General features: G+C 55.1%; 2 protein-coding genes across 2 annotated transcripts; one reads left to right on the top strand and one right to left on the bottom strand.

Annotated features, from left to right (window-relative positions):
• Positions 1-6,050: 6,050 nt before the first annotated feature.
• Positions 6,051-6,882, bottom strand: MRPL36 (mitochondrial ribosomal protein L36). Its single transcript, XM_021687106.1, has 2 exons — positions 6,793-6,882; positions 6,051-6,460 (listed from the first exon to the last, which is right to left on the bottom strand). Exon 2 carries the CDS (start codon positions 6,446-6,448, stop codon positions 6,128-6,130), a length of 321 nt encoding a protein of 106 aa, XP_021542781.1. The 5' UTR covers positions 6,449-6,460; positions 6,793-6,882; the 3' UTR covers positions 6,051-6,127.
• A 1,276-nt stretch (positions 6,883-8,158) lies between these two features.
• NDUFS6 (NADH:ubiquinone oxidoreductase subunit S6) lies at positions 8,159-17,934 on the top strand. Its single transcript, XM_021687105.1, has 4 exons — positions 8,159-8,370; positions 9,057-9,110; positions 16,850-16,972; positions 17,764-17,934. The coding sequence occupies exons 1-4, from the start codon at positions 8,194-8,196 to the stop codon at positions 17,827-17,829; spliced, it is 420 nt and encodes a 139-aa protein (XP_021542780.1). The 5' UTR covers positions 8,159-8,193; the 3' UTR covers positions 17,830-17,934.
• The last annotated feature ends 1,991 nt before the right edge of the window (positions 17,935-19,925 follow it).

Raw genomic sequence — 19,925 nt, 5'->3', positions numbered from 1 at the left:
AGAGGGAGGGAGAGGGAGCAAGAGGGAGGGAGAAGGAGGGAGAGGGAGGGAGGAGGGGAAGGGAGGCAGAGGGAGGGCGAGGGAGGGAGGGGGAGGGAGGGAGGGAGAGGGAGGCAGGGACAGGGGCTAGGAGAGCAGCTGCGGCCTTCCGTTGACCCTGACCCCAGGGCTGGGCCCGCTTGAGTCTGGGACGTGGTAAGACCCATGTTGACAGGGCCTGGGGTGCCCTTTGCAGAGCCAGGGTGGGAGGGAGCTGGTGCTCCGCCACCCCTTTCCTCCGCCCATCTGGGAGCCGCGCTCCTGGCGGAGCCGCCCTGAGGGAGGCCCATTGCTCAGCACAGGGGAGCTGGATGGAGGGCGAAGAAGCCTACTTCGGGGGGGTCCAGAGTAATACCCTGGAAGTCCGACAGTGACTGCTCTAAATACTAGAGAAAACGGCAGAGCCTGGGTTCCAAACAGCAACAGCACATCCAGTTCTGCGTTACCGGGAGCGCTGAAGCCCTGTGAAGCCCTCCCGGCAAACTGGACTGGGCATGAAGCCAAAACTAACTGCTGGAGTCCCACCACCTGCCACTTGTAAGGAGCGGGCTTTCCTGAGCTTTCCGGGGTGGGCCGAAGACTTCCCTCTCCTTCCCTCCCCAGATTTTCACCGGGAGGCACAGAAGGTTCCGGACACAGACGGGAGCACTGTGAGCAACTGTAGGTGGGGCGTCCGTCCCCTTCCTTCCTTCCACAGCAGCAGAGCCTCGCCAGCCCCACACAGCTGACAGATGGTGCTTTTCCGCCTTTGAAGCAAGGGGTAGCCTCTCATAAGTCAGCAAATAGTTGGGTGGGTCTCAGAGAGCTGCTTACTGAAAGGATGAGAGGGACGTGAGGAGGGGTGGGCGTCAGGTTCGTCCTCCAGCCCTTCCCAGCCTGTCTGCCCGGAATGTTGGATGTAAGAGCTGGGGCTCCTGTCACCATCTTGTGCCATGAGGTTCCTGTGAGCATGGAAACCAAGGATCAAGAATTGTTGGTGAGGGACAGGACAGAAAGAGACCAGACAGGGACAGCTGCTCCAGCAGCTCCAAGTGCCTTCCTCCACAGATGAGGGCAGGACATGGCGTATCCTGTGTAAACCACCAGCCCGTCTCCCGCAGTGGACAGAATATATAGCTGATCGAACACCTTCAGCTGATCAAGTAGGACTCTTTTCATGCATGAATCTACATATATACACCATATATTTAGCACGGTATGTGATGCAAAATAAAAGCTTAATAAATATTTGGGTGAGCAGATAAATAAATGAAGAATCACAGCTTTTGTTTTTGTTTTTTTTTTTAAAGATTTTATTTATTTATTTGACAGAGAGAGAGAGAGAGAGCACAAGCAGGCAGAGAGGCAGGCAGAGGGAGAGGGAGAAGCAGAAAACTCTCCGCCGAGCAGGGAGCACGATGTGGGACTCGATCCCAGGACCCCGGGATCATGACCTGAGCCGAAGGCAGACGCTTAACCAACTGAGCCACCCAGGCGCCCGAGTCACAACTTTTGATTCACTAATCAGAAAAGGCTCCATCTGTTCTTCTATCTCAAACGGCACATTAGGTAATTAAACTGATAAAAGTTTTGCAGTAGGTGATCCCATGCCGTTAACCACCGAAGGAACGGCGATACCTGAGACAGAACTATTAGCAAAAGCCACACTCTGGACTCCCCATGACAGCAGGTGACCTAGGATTTCTGCACAGTGATCCACACTCTGTGTCATGTACTGACATCACTCTGTAAGTGAAAACATGCATCACTTTCTGAGAGAAAGCCCACGAATCCTTCATGCTGTGGCCAGAGGAGGGAATGTGTCTGAAGCCCACACGTGGGGGCTGCTTGGCTAGACCCCAGAGGCCCAGCAGGCCAGCTTCCTGAGGGCTCTGTTTCTGAATATTGACACAGCCAAAGTCAATTTCTCATGCAACGCAAAAACAGCTCTTTGTTTCTCCTTTTTCTCATGCTTCTTAAAAAGAATAATGACAAGTCTGGAGGGAAAAAATGATGGACCTCTAATTGGGAATCACAACCACTAATTACAAATGCTCGAATGGTCAAAATGCTCTATACATCAGAAAAGGAAAGAGGAAATAAAAATTTGTACAAATGCAGAAAAATGTCCTAAATCAGAAACAAGGCTTACATTATCCTATCCCAATTTGTTGAGGAAACTAGAGGCAGAGGTGCCTGGGGCAAGGAGGAACCCTCTGGCTGCCCGTATGGGCCCTGCGCAGTTATGTTCCCAGGTCTGGGTGGGCGTGCAAAATGGGGAGGGGGCAGGAATCACAGGGATTTGCTTGGATATTCATGGGACCTAAGATGATCCTGCTTGCTTCCAGGGACAGGCCTGGGCCTGGAGCTGAAGAGAAAGACAAACAACACATCCTCAGGCAACTTCTGCATTTTGAACAACGTGGATGCATTACCTATTAGCAATAACTTAAAATTATTTTCAAAAATATTTTGCATCTGTTTATAGAGGATTGAATAGGGTCGTTGATAAATTTATGTCTACCCAAAACCTCAGACTATCATCTTATTTGAAATAGGGTCTTTACAGGTATAATTAAGGATCTTGAAGTGAAATCACCATGATTAGGGTGGTAGAATAAACTTTCGTTGCTTAAGTCACCAAGTCTGATAACTAATCCACTACCGATGTTCCCTGTGTCACCTTGGTCTCTAGTAAAGAAATGTCCTGGAAGTATAATTAATGAAACACGTTAATTAATGTCCATCATATATTTGTACCCATTTGCAGTAAAAAAGGGAGGGCCCTTCCCAAAGCCGGTGGGCACATAACGTTACGTGGCTGTTGCCCACCTGGCCACTCAGGTGAACAACAGAGGCCACAGAAAGCAAAGGAGGTTTTTGTAAACACACGACTGATGTGTCCTTCACATTCTTGCCGAAGAGTATTCTTTGGCCACCTTGAGAAGATGGGTTCAATTAGCTGTTAAAGGCTTTAAACTTTAAATTTAGGGAAAGCACATCATTTCAAGATTTAAACTTGGCAAGAACAACAAAAAGCCAGGACAGCCTGAGTTCAGGAAGGCTCAGGTCCTACGTGGGGGTGAGTGTTCACAAATGGCATGCCCAGTGTGACGGGAATCCAAAACACACGTGTTCAGTCGGGTTCAGAGGACAGCAAACACTGGAGGGAGGAGAAGACAGTCGGGACACTTTCTTTAAATCTTTTTATTTACACAGCGTGACTTTTTAAATGAGTAAGTGCTGTTCGAAGGTGTTTGGAGCTGAGATGAACAGCCCGGGGCACCTGAGAACCTCTCTGCACACTGCTGAACTGACCACAGTGTGCGCTCACGTACAACATGGGCCCCCACGGCCGGAGGCTGCGCTCGCTGGAGACAGGGTTCTGGACGGGTTGGTGGATGTCTTCTGTAGAGGGCGGGGGAGCCCACACTTTAGGTCCTCTGACACAGTCGCTCAGGTCTGCCCACGCAGCATGGAAGTATCCACAGATGACGCATGAAGGAAGGAACGTGGCTGTGTTCCAATAAAACTTTATTGACAAGAAGAGGCAGTGGCGGGGCTTGCCCACCTCTGGCTAAGACAAGCAAGTGACCCTCATTTGGAGAAACTGATGGCACTGATGTCCAGACATCCCAAAGGGATAAAGAAACCGTAGAATACATCTGTCTTCTCCACTCACGTTCTAAGATTAAAGAAATGCTGTACGGGAAAACAGTTTGGGCGTTCCTCAAAAGATTAAACAGAACTACCGTATGATCCAGCTACACTGGAAGCTCCGGGCTGTAAATGCTGGTCTATGCAGATACTGGAAAGTAATTGAGTCGTAAGGAGGGTTTGGTCAGCACACAGGCTGTCACCTCAGATCAGAGAGACTAATAATTCCAAGAGGAACAAATGATTTAAAAACCTATCAACGCCCTGTTAGAATTCCAGCTTGTCGATTGTAATTCCAGGTTCCCGTGGACTTGGGCCCCACAGCTGCAGTACACCCATCACTGCCTGTCCTTCGAGCGTCTGTATACACAACACCAGCAGCACTGTCAGCCCCGCACAGAGCCAGACGCTCACAAGGGCAAGACCTCACACTGACCTATCGAGGAGAAAACCACTGAAAAGTAAGGTGTGTGTGGTGTGTGTGTGTTTGTGCACGTGTCCAAGACCACTGTGGCACCAGACTTCTGCCCCGTGTGGGACGTGGCTGCATTCCCACGGACAGGACCCGCCGGCCAATTCTCCAGAACAAAGCTGTGGGCTTAGCCTTCCGGGATGAGCCTGCTCCAGCTAAGTGGAGAGGACAAACGGCTGTTTATAGGGGCACTGTCATGTCATTGCATGTAACTGCACATGCACCGGTTGAGTGCCTCCTATGGACCAGGTGTTGGAGCCGACTGAGAGCAAAGCAGGACAGAAACAGGCTCTGCCCAGCCCAGGGCTTCAGTTCTCGGATGACCCTGTGGGGAGGGGTGAGTAGTATTAGCCCCTAGGGGGGAACATGCCCCCAGGGATCCTTGGCCGTGTCTGGAGATATTTCTGGTTGCCACGACCAGGATGAGGGTGCTCCTGGCACCCAGGGGGAGGGGGCCAAGGATGCTGCACCCTGCAGTGCCCTGGACAGCCAGGCACAGAGAAAAATCTGTCCTGAGGGCCAGCACTGCCGAGGGGGAGAACCCGCCTAATGTCACAGGCCTATCCTGCAGTCGTTCTGGGACTGAAATCTAGACAGGTAATTACCACCCTCAGAGCATCTGCACGCAACATGGTTCAATTCAAATACAACACATTATGTTGCACATCTACGTGTTTCCGTTTCTGTGAGGCCTGGCTGCACCTGAACCCGGGCACGGGTCCCGGAAGTACTGGAAGCACTGAGGAGGAAAGGTCTTTACTCCAGCGGAACTAGCAGGATCCCACCTTCTCCCAGGATGAAGTGCTCCAGGGAACGGCACTGTCTTCTTTTCCTTCTCCTGGGCTCTGTGCTGGGGGTCTGGGTATCACAGTCAGGACCCCCAAGGCCAGGACTATGTGCCCAGTGCCTGAGCATGGCTCACAGAGCTGCCCGTGGGCTGCCCTGTGGCTGGGGGGTCATCCAGTTTTCCACGAGCACGATGCTGCTCAGACCCTCACTGGCGCCGCCCGGCATCTCACTCTCCCTGGTCCTGCAGGTCTCAGCCTGGACCCCACCTCCTGGGGAGCAGCATGACTGAGGAATGCCAGTCCCTGTGCCAGGCCGTCACTGGCCTCCGCACATGCTGCTTACCCACTCGCAGCTCCCTGTGCTGCCATCCCACCTAGCATAATCCGCTGCAGCCGTGGCCTGGACAGGAAGGCGGCCAGGGAGGGTCACTGTGTGGAGCTCAAATCATGTGGGTGAGGCAGCCATACGCTAAGACAGGAGACACAGGCACTCCTGCGCCCCTGGCTCCAGGCCACACGCCTGCAGAGGGTACCAGAGCCGCTCTGCCCAGCACACACCCTCCAGGTGGGTGCCCTGCACACACATCCATGCACGCACGAACACGCCCATGTGCATGGTGCACAAATGCACACACACAACACACACGTGTGCATGTTGTCTCATGACAGATGACAAACACACTTAACCGAAATCTGAAATACCTTCGCATATGGCAAGTTGAATTGTCCTTGACTTAAGAACTGCTTTCAAGGCTTTCACACTTATCCTCAAGACAAGACTGCTGAGAAAAGGAATCTGGAGTCCCGTAAGACAGCACTCTAGCTGAATGCAGAGCCAGGCTGAGCTCGGCCTCAGGGGACCGTCCTTCCCAGGGAATCTGGTTCTTCCTAACGGGGTTGCATTCTGACCCCGGGCGCAAGATCAGCTCTCCCTCTGCCTTACCTTCTGCCCCCCAGCCTGAGCACACACAGCTTGCACAGAAGATAAGAAGGATGCGTTTCCCACTCGGGGATTGCTTGTCCAGCTGATGGGCCTGGGCTGCGACAGGAGGTGAGTGCCCCAGCAGTAGGGTCAAGAAGACCTGGGGGTCGGCAAACATTAGGCAGTGTTTACATTTTATTTTGCTTTCGGTAGGAGGGACCTTTCCTCAAGGAAGCGGCGCCGTTTTGCACGTTCTTTTAGTGACGGGAACTACATCTGTCTCTGCTTGTGCTTTGGGTTCGTTTTGCAGTAGATGAACCAGCGCCCGCGCCTCTTCACCCGGTAACAGTCCCTGCAGCGCTCCTTGATGACGCCCTTGGTCTTGAACCCCAGGGCAAGCTGCAGGCCGGGCAGCTGCAGGCCGGGCAGCAGGTGGCCGCGCAGCCCCGCGGGCCCCCACGCCCTGGGCTTCGCACCGGCGGCAGCTGCAACGCGAAGCGGTCCGGGCAGGAGAGTGGAGAGCGCGCGGGGCACCGCCGGGGGAGGCCTCCGGGCGGACGCCAGCAGCCTCGTCACAAGCACGGATGCCATGCTGCGCCGAGTCTACGGGGGACAGAAGAGCAAGCCCTCAGTCCTCGCGCACGACGGAGAGCTTTGCCCACAGGCCCCACCCCCACCCCCGCCAGCCCCCGCCCCTCCGCCCGCACTCTGCAACCCCGGCCCCCGGGGGTCTCTGAGGGCCGGGGACGCGGCAGGAAGCGCCGGCTCCGGACGTGCCCGCCGGCAGGGACAGCACGTAGGCGGCCCTTCTCGGCGGCAGGGCCCGGGGCGCGGAGGGCCTGAGGCCGTGGCGCACCCAGGGACCCCCGAGGCCCGCATCAGCTGCCTCCCCGGCCCCCCGGCCCCCCGCCCCTCGCGACCCCCGGGACCCCGACCTGAGAACGCGACCACGGCGGCCGGCAGCGCGCGTCGCAAGCGCCTGCGCAATGGGGCGGGGACGCCGCCGCCCGGAGTGTCCGCCAGAAAGAAAGATGGCGGCAGGATCACGTGGCCATCCCCAAGGTGCCGGGTGCCGGGTGCCGGGCGCCGAGGCGGAGTCACCCGCGCGCCTGTGACCTCCACCTGGGACACCTTCCCGCCACAGGGTGCCAATGATTTTGGAGAATGTCAAAATGGGAACGGAAATAGATATCTAGAATGCAAAGGAAATCACAACCAACTAGACATTTTTAGAAAACAGACGAATACTGAAGTCAAAACAAAATCTAGAAGAACTCACTGTTTGTATTAAGTGGACATCCTGGGGGAAAGGAGGCAAGGCTCAGGGAAGCAGTGGAGATAAGCAGTCGTCCTAACTAGTTGCAGTTAAATATCTTTTTTTCCCCCTCCAACCTTTTATTATGAAACATTCCAATGAAAGCTGAAAGATTCCGGCGAGCCCCCATCTACCCCCCGCCAGAGCCCACAATGAACTCAGTACACCTGCCGTTCCGTGTATGTGTCGCGAACCCACCCATCTGCTGTCCGTGCACGAAGGCGACCTGCTGACGACGGTCCACCTGCACGCCCCACCACGACACCTGCCCAGGTGAGCTTCGGGCCTGCCTGTGGGTACCCGTCTGTGGGCATCCTTCCGTTCCGAGAGGTTTTCAGTGCATCTAGTCTCTCATCACCTCCACCTCCTGGAGTCCAGGCGGTGGGTGCATTCAACTCCCGGGGGGTCACCCCAGCTCTGAGTCTACCCCCCCCATACCCACCGCCCTTGTCCATCTGGGCGCTGGCCCCGCGTGACTGACCCTCCTGACCGGTCTATTAACGGGTAGGCAGTTCCGGGAGGGAAGCGCCGGGACAGCGAGCCGGAGTCTGCCCAGGTGTGCTCTAGAGCAGGGGGCCTTCGGGGCTGATCTGCATGGAGGATGACATTGATTGTGCTTTACTGGTTGCTTCAATGGAGCTCTGCTGCAGAAATCCCAAAACATGCTGTCCCCATGGCCACAAAGAAGTGCGCACTGCGCAACGTGAATGGACTTACAGTTCGCTCTAGGCAAGGACCCTTCACTAATAAAAACATTCTCTATGTAACGCCCCCATGATTGTTACCATCGAATGTGGAAAGTGCACCTTCATTTTCCATCCTCCCCTGTCCTACCCCAGGTAGGAATCACCCAACAGCTGCTAAGTGCTAACGTTGCGCGTAAAATCTCCCGCCTTTTCCTAACTGAGCCCCAGCCCAGCCGCGGCACCTGCAGGGCTGCGCTAGCCCGCGCGCATCGCGCGTGCGCGACTCTCCAAAGCGCTCTAAATCCCGGCCGCGAGGGCCCTGCGAAGCTGTGCGCATGCGTCAGCGTGTCGGTGCGCCGGGTCAGGGGTCAGCCCACAAGATGGCGGCGGCAGTGACCTTCTGCCGGCTGCTGGGCCGGAGCGGCACGGCGGCGCTGAGCCTGCCCCGGGGCGCCAGGTGTTTGGCGGTGCGGACGTCGCCGACCGGGGAGAAGATTACGCACACCGGGCAGGTAACTGCCGCGGCGTGGAGGCCGCCCTCCAGCTCGGCTCCCCGTGCCTCCGGTGCCTGCGGCCGGGGGACGCGCTGGCCGGTGGGCGGGGTTCCCGGGGACGCGGCGGCTTCGCGCCGTGTCTCGCAGGCCGAATCCTGTGCCAGCCCCGGTGCAGGCTAGGGTCGAGGAGTGTCGGGTCTCAGGCTCTGACAGGCGGGGCAGTGAGGGCGTACCGGTCCTCGGCTTCCGCCCGCTCCAGAGTGGAGCCTGCCGCCCGACTCGCGCTTGTGCCGTGCTGAGTGGTGCGTCGTAACATCTCGCCTAAACGCCAAGACGGTGTTGAACTGTAGTCAGAAGCCGGGAGGTGACTAAGGTACCCATGTTATCACGGTGTCGCCCAGTAGGGCTTTGAACTGCCGTCTGGGGAAGGAAGTCGGGGGTGCCACTCCTGCCCTGATGCGTCTCTGCCCTTTCCAACTCCACCTTGCTACCTTGCCATTCACGTTATTGCCCCTTCTCACCTTGGGCGTCTTGCCGACATACGCCCCTGGTTACACAGCCATCCTTTGTCGCTCCTGTGTTTGGTCACGAAGGGCCAAAATGTTCAGGAAAACACTTTCCTGTAATGTTTACTATTGATATTAAGTGACTTCTTTCAGAATTAGGCTGCAAAAATCATATATGGTCTTTTTTTTTTCTTCCAGGTTTATGATGATAAAGACTATAGGAAAATTCGGTTTGTGGGTCGTCAGAAAGAGGTAAGCGAGAGATCTAGTAAAAGAGAGGTAGGCTTTCATAAAACCTTTATAGAACCAGTGAGACGTGAAAGTTAATATATAGCCTTAAATTCTCAAATTGTGAGCCCCCGAGAAGCTCTGGAATTCTGCATCTCTTTGAAATGTCTACGTGTCTACATTTGTTTTGTTTTGTTTCCTTCTGAAATATATAAGATGACATCTTGTAAGTGTAGTCTGGGTTTATGTATAAATGGGAGTGGTCTTTTTCTTTTTTCTTCATTTCTGTGCCTTATACCCCTGAGACCCTCAGATTAAAGGAAGTCACATCAACTTTTAAAAATTATTCTTTCAGTCACCTTTTGGGGTATTCTTCTCCTATTTCCTGCCAAACAGACGAGGTTGTGTTCTTACAGGGACTGACACTCCCGAGCTGAACCTGGCAGGAGGACTGTCCTGCCCTGACTGGGTGTGTCCCACCATGACTGCAGGAGAGAGGATGCTGATAGTGGTGTCCCCCACCTACAGGAGCCTGTGCTCTTCCTAATTCCTCTCTCACCCGCGCTGCCAGATCCCCAGTCTTCGTGCACGTTGGTTCGGGTGGTCTTCCATTTCTGAGTCCTTTTGTCCTCCATAGTCCCCTTGAGCCCCTCCTTCCCTCAGTCAGCCTTCTTGTTACTCCTCAGTGTCTTAAGTTGTGTTTCCCCTCCCCTCTGATCTTGGTTATATAGTTCATTCTTAAATTCTCATTTTCTACTTCCATTTCTGCCTTGTGGGTGTCGGGGGTAGGAGCAGGCTGGTGGAGACAGAGTTCAGTGGCTGGGGGGGAGGTGGGGAGCAGATGGGTCCTGAAGCCTCAGGGTCGCCCCTGCGACCTGGCCCCCAGCTCCCTAGCTCAGCAACTCTGATGCTTTAGCAAGCACCTGAGTCTGTCCCAAGCTCCTCTCTGCTAGAGACTCTGTGGCCTCTGGTTTCTGATTGCCTTAGCAGGGGCAAGGGGAGCAACTTAAAACCAAAACCAACCGAACAAAATCAGAATTAGCGAAGCCAGTGAAGTGTGAACAGAGGAGGCAGAGCTGAAGGTGTCCGCTCACCCAGGTCCGGAACCCATCCTGGCTCTGGGTCTCTGTGGCCTTTTCCTGTTTGACATCGTGAGTGTCCTGGGGGCAAATTTTCAAGTTGTAAAGGTGCAAGGCATGTCAGTAAATGAGTTGTCCTCTGGCTTTCATTCTCTTATGACAAAAATTTGGCATTTAGTAGTACTGTAAAACAGTTTGGGTTTCCCAAAGACATTGTTTTAGAAGACTTTTACGTGTACTGAAAACTTGGACATGATGTGCAGAGGGTTCCCCTATGCCCACCTCCTGCCAGGCAGCCCGTTACTAACATCTTGCATTAGGGTGCTGCGTTTGTTATGATTGATTACTTTGAACACTTGATGGATGTTGATATGAGCTCAAGTCCACAGTTTATGTTGGGGTTCACTCTTTGTGGTGTACGTTCTGTGGGTTGTGACAAACTCATGTCATGTGTCCACTGTTACAGTATCACACAGAGTAGTTTCCCTGCCCTAAAAATGTATTGTGCTCCACCTATTCATCCTTTCCTCCCCCCAACCTCTGACAACCATGGGTCTTGCTGTCTCTCTAGTTTTGGTTAGTTGTATTTTAAGAAATCCACCGAATCTCAGCTTAATCTGAAGAACAAGGAGAACAGGAAGCTAGATAGCTGAGCTGGCCTTTGCTGAGAAAAATGGAAAGTATCTGTGTGTGGCTCTTGGCCACTCCTGACCAGACATGCCTGATAGTCTGCAAAGGAATCTGTGTGAGCCTGTGATGGGATCTTCCCAAGAGGGGACACTCACGTGCTGAAGAACAGGCCACCCAGCTCCCACCCCTCAAGGAGCCTTAAAGCCACCTGCCATGGTCCTGGGCCACCTCCGCGAGGCAGAGGGCTGGAACTGAGCAGATACTCATCTGAAGTTACAGAAATAGTTTAATTGACCTTGTGGTCATATGCATCAAACGAAAAGGCACACGTTTCCTGTCCTGTAGTGGAAGAGCTCGTGTGGACAAGCGACCACAGTGGGGAGTGGCAGTGATGGGGACAGCAGTGAGAACAGTAGCAGTGCTGTCTCTGTCCCCTCGCAGCTGGGTGTACTCATCTGGTTTCGAGCATGGCTCCAGGTCGCTCTGTCTGACCGCGTCCGGATCTGTGCAGCCCCCAAGCACTGCCTGCCTCAGTCGCTGACCTCGCTGGGCTGAGGGTGCCGGGTCTGAGCAGACAAGCCGCTAGAGAACCCCCCCCGCCCCAGGGAGCCATCAGCGAGCACGTGCCTTATTCTGTTGCTGCTGGGTTACCGTGACTGGGGCAGGCGTCATTTGTAGGCTTTAAAGATGCACAATTAGGCAGAGAGCCCAGAACACTGGGAGGCCGAGGTCCATTGAGTACAGCTCCCCCCTGCCCTCCACTTTCTGCAGTGATGCTCTGCCCCAGTAGGAATACCCTTGCCAGCTGTGGGGCTGGTGACCCCCGCTGCCCGGAGTGGGCATCCGTCCGAGGGAGGGTGCTCTGGACATTTCCTGCCCGTCTTAGATCCCCCCCACCCCCCATGGCTGGCAGGCGAGTCTGGTTATGACTTGGTCCCCCGCTGGGCCCCTTTGTTCTTCAGTAGCAACTTGAAGGTGCCAACCACCACCGACCTGAGGGGCGGTCCCTGTGGTGCCGATGTCCATGTGACCTGCTGTGTTTGTTGCAATAACATGAAGCTTGTCCACCTCAGAAGAGTCTGGGGATGTTGGGGATGGAAAGCGGGAGCTGCGAGTGCTGGAGAGAGGAGCTTGCGGACCGGGTGTGTGCCCGGTGGCTTCGGGGCCCACCCAGGAGTGAAGAGTGTCCTCGAAGGGCTTGCTAGCCATTAGCTCGTGCGGCCTTGCTTCTCCTGGGACGTGGCAGAGCAGACCACTCGCCTGGTGATGTGACTTCTCCGCTGAGGTGGCCCACGCTCTCCAGGCAGAAGCTTTAGAAAGCTTCTCGGGTGTTAGCCAGGATGGGGAGCAGAGTGCGACCCTGAGCGTCTCATCCCCTGCTGGCTGGCGTCTGACACCGGCCTAGCACACAGCCATCAGAACCGTCGTGACGCGAAGGTACATGTATGCGCACGTGCACGTGCACACACACACGTGTCTGGAAGGTTCGAGAAGGCTGAACGAGCCAGTGGGATGCAGTGCTGCCCCGGGGATTGGGAGGAGGGTCCCTGTGCTTCAGGTGCAGGCAGGGGGCAGCAGGCACGGGCTTAGTGCCAGGGGCCGCCCCGCCCACATTTGGAGAGATGGCTCCTGCTGAGTGGCAGTGGAGCTCGGGGTCCGCTCCCTCCAGGTGGGGTTCCCTCCTCTGCGCCCACAGTCCCCCCTGCCTCCCCGCCCAGTTTGCAGCCCTGTGCTTAGCGACTCACGCAGTAGAATTCCCCACGGACTTTCTTTTCAAGGCCCGCCTCCTCACTGCTCTGTGAAGGGTTTAACGAGGATGGTTTCCTGTGTCTGTCTGGTTGTCTTCTGGAAGGAGCAAGCACATGCCTTTTAAGGCGTATTTGGAGACTGGGGAGTTGTGTTCACGGTGGCAGGCTCTTCAGCATTTCCTGGGCACTTTGTCTTCTGCATTTCCCTTCCCAAGTACATCCTGTCTGCCATGAGAGTGGGGTAAAGGCATGTGCGTTTTAAATAAATCTTCGGGTGATTAGGAGCCACAGACCTTTGGCTTCCCTGGGGGGCGTGGACTGTCAGAAGTCTGTTTACCCCTCGGATCCAGTGGGAGTCCTTGAAACTGAGTTCCTGAAGCCCAAGGTTCAGACACTGGTGGCCCTGGCGGCGCTGAGCCTCGAGGTCTGTGCCTTCCTCTCTCGCTTTGGCGGTTCCCTGTGTCCGTGCTTGTCCTCTCCCTCCGGAGCACCTGCGAACACTGCCGTACAAAAAGCCTAGGAGGTATTTTTGAGCATTTTCTCCAAATTTGTGTTAAAAATTAATTTGGATGAAAACCGCAGTTTTTATTGTGATTGAAAAATTATAATAGTGTGTATATACACGTATGTTCAGCTAAATATAAATGTGGTATTATTATTAAAGATACCTGATAGTCTAAATAATTGGGCTTTTACTTTATTTTAATTCTGTAAATTTCCATGAACAGGGTTAGCACCCTACAGAACGTTGGTTGCTCAACTAGGATTATTCTTCCTTTTTGTGTAGTTTTAATACTATTTTGTATAGTCCTGTATTTTATGTTGTACTTCTAATGGATTTGATCTCAGTTTGATGGATTAAACTTTCCATAAGAACTGTCACTTCCAAAACCACGAGTTAGAATAACATAACAGCTTACTGACAAACGAATTTGAACCTAAGTATCTTCATGCCCGAATCAGTTGGCCATCAAGAGATAAATAAAAAGGTAATTTCCCATTCGTTACGTTGGTGGTGCGTCAAGGACAGTCTACAGCCGTGGCACAGTTTAGGGCGTGTGGCTCCGTCTGCCTGAAACCCACTGTGCCGATAGCTGAGGCAAGAGCGTGGGCGCTGTGACGTGTGTCTGCGTTCGCGCCCTCTCGAGGTCTGGTGATGCTCTATGGCCTTCCTTGGTGAGGGCGGCGAGACGGAGCCCTGAGCTGTCACCTGCAGTTGGCTGCTGGACACCTGCTGGCTCCCAGGCTTTTCGTACGCCTGCGGTTGAACCGAACCCCAGGAACGAGACGTTCATTGTGGAAGGTCAGGGTCACCCTGGAGCTGAGTGACAGGGGCAGTCCTGTGTCAGTCTCGGGTGTCAGCTGCCCTTCCTGTGGGAGATGACGGTCCGGCTGCCGTGATGGGGCCCGGGGGTTTGTTACTTAGGTAGGCGCCGTCCTGTGTTACACCCTGAGGCTTCATTTGTGTGATGCGTGGCTCTATGTGCAGCAGAGGGGAGCGGGACTTCCCTCCGTCCGCAGCCCACGTAAGGTTCGGGTGTAAGGGGAGTGGCCGGGCCGTCTGTAGGGGCCACTGTGCTTGGAGGGGCCTGTGGGACAGCCCGGCCTCCCTGCCCGGCCGTGTGGCGCGTGCAGCCTGTCGCCTCTAATGTAGCCCTACTTCCCAGTATCCTCCCGCTGTGTCTGTGGGAATACAGCTTCTCAAAATCATGGTCCGTAGCTATAAACCTTTTTAAAAATAATTAAATTTTCCCAGAATGTCCACGTTCTGTGGGTCTGGGGCGTCCCCTGTGTTGATGGCAGGCGAGGCCATTTGTTTCTGCGGAAGAGTAAGGGGCTGGGTCACGCTGGGTCGTGTGTCCTCTGGATGGAGTCTGCTAGCTTTAGAAAAACTGTGAACTTAGGATGACTGTGCCTTTCTAACTTATTTCCAGATTTTATTAAAATTCAGATGTCCCAGCCCCCCTTTATTTGTAAAGATTGATCCATGCCCGATCCTTGTTTCCTTGTCTTCTCTAAGATGGGGCCTCTCCGTGGAGGTGGGGCTCTGGGCACGCAGGGTGGGCACCCAGCCGGGCCCCGGTGGCCAGGACTGCCCTGCACGGCAGTTCTCACTGTTAGGTACGCACAGTGCTGAGGTTGGTTCTCAACAAGCAGATGGCAGAGTAGCCTGGGCAGCGCTTACTTCTCTGTGTGTAGCCTCTGCTTCCTGTCTTGTTTGCACGCGGCGTCACTCCCCGTCATAGCTGCAGGGACGTCTGCCAGGAAGTGCGACGTTTCCCCTCTGATGGCATTCATCCCGTACCGTGAGCTGCAGTCAGATGACCCTCCAGCTTCCAGAAGCGGGTGACTTCCCAGATGTGGTCTTGCCGTTGTTTTCCACCCTGGGTGGGTTGATGGTGACCCTAGGTCTGAGGTGCCATCAAGCGAGCTGCTCCTTGGGAGCCCGAGTGTGGGACACAAAGCTCTCTCTGCTGACGGCTGAGAGTGTGGTCAGAGCATGACTGATTGCTGCGGACGGCTTTGGGGAGCACAGACTGTTGGAGCAGGGAAACTCCTCTGGATGTCCTTCCTGGATTTGCGTGGCTCTCCGGGGCGGGAAGCTGCAGCCTGTGGTGTGGGCTGGCCCCCCATGGTGGGACACGGGAGTCGGCCCCATAACTGTGCTGTGTGGCACGTTGGGGGCCTTTCCCTCCACACACGCACATGCACACACACGGATGCTTTACTTTCCCAGCTTGCCCAGCCTCAGGAGCTTGGTCTCCTTGGCCTTGGCCAGAGATGGCTCTGAGTGCCTGGTTCACGGCGGGTCACATACAAGTGAGACAGGTCTCCTGGCCTGGGTCCCTTTTGCCACAGTAGCTCGTTGTAAGACACAATATTTGCCCAGCCAGGATGTTTGAGTTGCTGTTTAACAAAACAGAGTCCACGAAGTGGAGGGGATAGAATCATGGTCGTCCTGTGAGCCCATTCTGATCCAACGGTTACCAACCAGGAGACTTCCCAAGGCAGCCGTGCTGGCTTCTGCTCGGATCCACCCACACCCTGCTCCCCGCCAACGCCAGCCATCGTGAAGTAGGTCGCCGACGTGGTTCCGTTGCATCGAGTTCCCCCGTGCGTACAGATCCCCAGGAGGTGCTAATGTGACTAGAGCATCAGTATCACACTGGAGATTACAGCAATCTTTAATCTAATGGGCGGTAAATATCCTTGATTGTGTCATAGTAAAAAAATTTTTTGACTCAAAATACAGATAAGCTTCATGTGCTGCAGTTGCTGAAGTGTCTGTGTTTCTTTTAACTTTTAGGTTTCGCCCCCTCCCCCCAGACACATACAAGCTCTTCCTTCACCTCCTTGGAACTCACCTGTCAAAGGACCCGGGTCATTTTCTCCTGTGGAGTCGCCCACAGCTGGGCCCTTCGTGGGGTTTGGTGCCTTCGTTCCTGGGGTGTGGAACCGGGGTTGGCTGTAGCAGCTCCGTCAGGTCCGACTCGTCAGGTCCGACTCGGGTCCTCTGTGCTGAGGTCACTGCGTGGCGGCTTAGGGCGCTTCCATCGAGGCGTGGTGCGGGGTCCCGGGGCGGTGGCCGAGCGTCTCCGCACGGGGCTGAGGGCGATGCTGGCTTCCCACTTGCGGAAAGGCACTTTGGTTAGCCTGAAGGAAGTAGAAGGAATATCGATTCTTTCCTTTTGTTTACCAGTTTTTAAAATGAGGTCATTCCCTATGGCGAGGTGTTTATTGAATTTTAAAATCTGCGAAATCACAGATTTCAGCGTATTTGTTGGGTTTCGGTCCCCGCAGTTGCAGCCCCGTCGTCCCTCCAGTGTCCCGGGTTGTCCCGTATCGTCCTGTTAGGTGTGGACGTGGCCGTGGGTGTCTGCCAGAGCCTCCTTGCCCCTGTGACCGCGGAGGGGCCTCTGCTGGCGGGGACAGTCAGCCCTGGGCGCCCGTCTCCGTGTCACTCCTCCTCACGTGTCCCAGCAGGCGGAGCGAGGCGTGGGTCCAGTGCGAGGGGTCTGGTCTGCGCGTTAGGTCCAGACCAGGGAGGAGTGTGTGTGGTCCGGTTTCTGCACGGTTTCTGTAAGTGTGAAACTGCAACCAAATGGAAAGTTACACGTGCGTGTGTATGCGTGTGTTATGCGTGTGGTTTGACGATCTGCAGCAATAATAGACAAGAACGTACGGAATGTGCCTGTGCTGGTATAGACCTGAGAGTCAGGGGCATTGTCCACATAAGCTTAAATTCCAGGAAGTTATCCAGCTTTTGTCCTTGGCTACATGAGTTTTTCCTTTCGTCTCATTCCAGGTGAATGAAAACTTTGCCATCGATTTGATAGCTGAGCAGCCCGTGAGTGAGGTTGGAGATCGTGTGATTGCGTGCGATGGCGGCGGGGGGGCTCTCGGCCACCCGAAAGTGTACATAAACCTGGTACCGTGTCACCCGTCCTTGCTGCCCTGGTCAAAGCTGTCCCATTGCGTGTGGCCCCTTGCAGTGCTGGCTCTGACCTTTCCTACAGACCACGCAGTAGGGACTGTGTGAAGGGCACCCTTTCCACTGGGACGTGCTGTGAGGTGCTCTGGGACATACTTAGTGTTACCAGCACGGACTGTCCAGTTCCTTCCACACACGCGGGCTCGGTCTTCCTGGAACCTCCTTTTGGAGTCTGCACCCACAGAGCCTTGGAGAGGGGAGGGCCCGGGACGTTCGAGCAGAAGGGCAAGCAGGGGCTGAGGCTCAGGCGTGCCGCGGCATGAACGCAGGGGCGAGAAGTCAGCAGCACCCCAGCGCCCCGTCTGCTAGTGGCCTGAGCATGCCTGGACCAGACCCGGCCTGGGGGGCGGCAGGCCTCTGCGCAGCGCTCCACCTGCTCCAGTCCATTGAATTCTGGGCTCAGCGTGAAACCTCGGCCCTCCTGGGCCAGGGGAGTGGACGGGCACTGAGCTAAGGCCAGAAGACTTGCCCTTGCGGCGGTCCTTTGAGATGACCACGTGTTCTGGGGCCGGAGCCGAGGTTCAGGCCACCGCCCGCGGCTGCCAGCGAGTGTCAGACCCAGGCCCGGTGCCGCGACGGTTCTCAGTTCTGGCGCGACCTCAGGATTTCAGCCGTGTCTAGTTGAGATTGTATTTCAAATTCTGTGCATGCTTTCCTCTGATGTCTAAACGTGTTTAGATGGAAGCAGAATATGGAAATGTGAGATCTTTCTTCTCGAATCCTTTCAGGACAAGGAAACAAAGACGGGGACGTGTGGCTACTGTGGACTGCAGTTCAGACATCAGCATCACTAGCACGACGTGCATCGTGGTCCCGGGGGCCATGCGTGCGGGCCGCCCGGCGTGAACATACAACAGAGCCTCTTGCCGGTGCCGAATAAATGGTGTTGTCATCCCGGATGGCGAGCCACGTGCTTGTTTCTTTCAGAGAACCGACGTTGGAAAATGAAGGTGCACTTACAGGTGCAGACCAAAGCGGGGTCCCCCTCCGGGGCGCGTGCCAGCCCTTCTGCAGCGCGTCCTTGCTCCGTGCGACCACACTCGGTTGCTCAGGGACGGGGGGGGAGAAGGACTGCTCTGATTCTGCAGAACGGAGGTTCATCAAGCTTAAGGCTCCCCCAGGGGCTGGCGCTGGGCTCAGGCTTCCGTGCTCCGAAAGCATGTGCTCCCCACCCCCCTGCCACTTACCTGCAGTGACACTTCCCTTCTGTTCTCTTGTTCCGGGTGAAATGCCGAATCTTTTTTTTTTTTTATTCTTATGTTAATCCCCATACATTACATCATTAGTTTTAGATGAAGTGTTCCATGATTCATTGTTTGTGCATAACACCCAGTGCTCCATGCAGAACGTGCCCTCCTCAATACCCACCACCAGGCTAACCCATCCTCCCACCCACCTCATGAAATGCAGAATCTTAAAGCCCGGGAAGCATCGGTATTAACAGTCCCATGCAGGCCAGATTCAGGGTAATCTGTGTAGTTAACAGAGCAGTAAGGTAACAGAAGAGTAACAGTAGGACTTTGGAGGGAAGGGAGAGGAGGCTGGGTAGAATGCCCGCGAGCCCTGACAGCGGTACGTGGGGTCCAGGGGGAGGCAGTGATGGGGCAACATGAGGTGAGGCGCTCTTAACCCGAGGAGGGAAGGGAGCTGGAGGGAAACCTGCACGGGCCACGCCCACACCCCAGCAAGACTGGCGAGGACACAGCTACGGATATTCTGATTCTCAAGAATTGTAAGCTCCAAACTATAGGGTCTAGAGAAAACTACTTGAGCTTCCAGATGAAAGAACAGATTACCTGATGGAGGCGTTATCAGAACGACATGCAACTTTTCATTCCTAGGAGCTGGAGACCGTGAAGAGCATCACTAGCCTAGAACAGTCACCCATCCTGAGGGGAATGGTTCGTGGGCACGGAGAGTGCAGGCCCCTCCTGGACCCCTTGTGGGGCCAGCCCAGGCCTCGGGGGCAAGGGGAGGCGGTGGGTGAGGCCTGCCGATTGTGCGCCCCAGGTCACACTCTGGGCACACTTGGGGGCGCACAGTGGGTCCTCATGAGGCTCTTCCAGCAGAAGTGCCTCTGAGCTAGCGTCAGAGGAGGGGCGTAGGGTGGGGGAAAGGGGCCAAGTGACCCCGGGGTCAGTGTGGGGGGAGCTGGAAGGGGCTGGCGGTCTGGTCAGGAGCAGGATGAACACAGGAGGGACATCACGCGGCCTTGGTGTTCAGGAGCTGCAGAGCCCTGTCTGAGCTGCATCTGAGTGGCGTGGGGCCTGCCAGGGGAGCAGCCCTGACCAGCACACGCCTGGACCTGCAGGGGCTGGAGGGCGGCAGAGAGCTGGGACACCCGTGGGAGGGGTTCCCTGGCCGAGTTGCTGGTTGCAGATGGGACGTCTGTCCTATTGGCCATGATTTTAAACTTGAGTGGATGTGGAGTTCTACCAAACGCTTTCTCCATCTGTTGGAAGGTGATCCTTTTTCCATTAAATATGTGACATTGTGAATTACTCTGATTTTCTAAAGTGAAACCATTCCTTTGCCTGGAGAGGCCCCACTTGCTCCTGGTCTGGAATCCTTTTCCTATGGGGCCTCATGTGGTTTGGGGCTTCCGCATCTAACTTTAGGCTTGGATGAGGCTTTTTGAGCATTTCCTTTTCTCTGTCCTGGGTCTTGGTGTCAGGGTTTGCGCCCCTGGAGCTGGGTGGGGAGCCCTCAGGTTCTCGGCTCTCTGGAAGAGAAGGCACAAGATTGCAATGACTGACTGATGGGAGTGCTCAAGAGAGTCCTGCGGGCCTGGCGCTGTGGCAGGAAGGTTTGATTTCCTGTGAGCTGCTAGCGCATTCACGTTTCTCCTTGAGCCAGTTTTGGTGCCTTGTATTTTTTTTCTTGATGTCTA

Source organism: Neomonachus schauinslandi, chromosome 7 (genome assembly GCF_002201575.2).
Source record: "Neomonachus schauinslandi chromosome 7, ASM220157v2, whole genome shotgun sequence".
NCBI lineage: Eukaryota > Metazoa > Chordata > Mammalia > Carnivora > Phocidae > Neomonachus > Neomonachus schauinslandi.
The sequence above is the reverse complement of the archived record's forward strand: the minus strand, read 5'-3'. Positions and strand labels throughout refer to the sequence as shown.

What these genes read in the sequence shown, in the direction of transcription:
- MRPL36 (XM_021687106.1), bottom strand. Translation starts at nt 6,448, where the DNA reads ATGGCATCCGTGCTTGTGACGAGGCTGCTGGCGTCCGCCCGGAGGCCT.
- NDUFS6 (XM_021687105.1), top strand. Translation starts at nt 8,194, where the DNA reads ATGCGTCAGCGTGTCGGTGCGCCGGGTCAGGGGTCAGCCCACAAGATG. An exon ending in AGATTACGCACACCGGGCAG is followed by an intron (nt 8,371 to 9,056) that starts GTAACTGCCGCG and finishes TTTTTCTTCCAG; the next exon opens with GTTTATGATGATAAAGACTA. An exon ending in CGAAAGTGTACATAAACCTG is followed by an intron (nt 16,973 to 17,763) that starts GTACCGTGTCAC and finishes GAATCCTTTCAG; the next exon opens with GACAAGGAAACAAAGACGGG.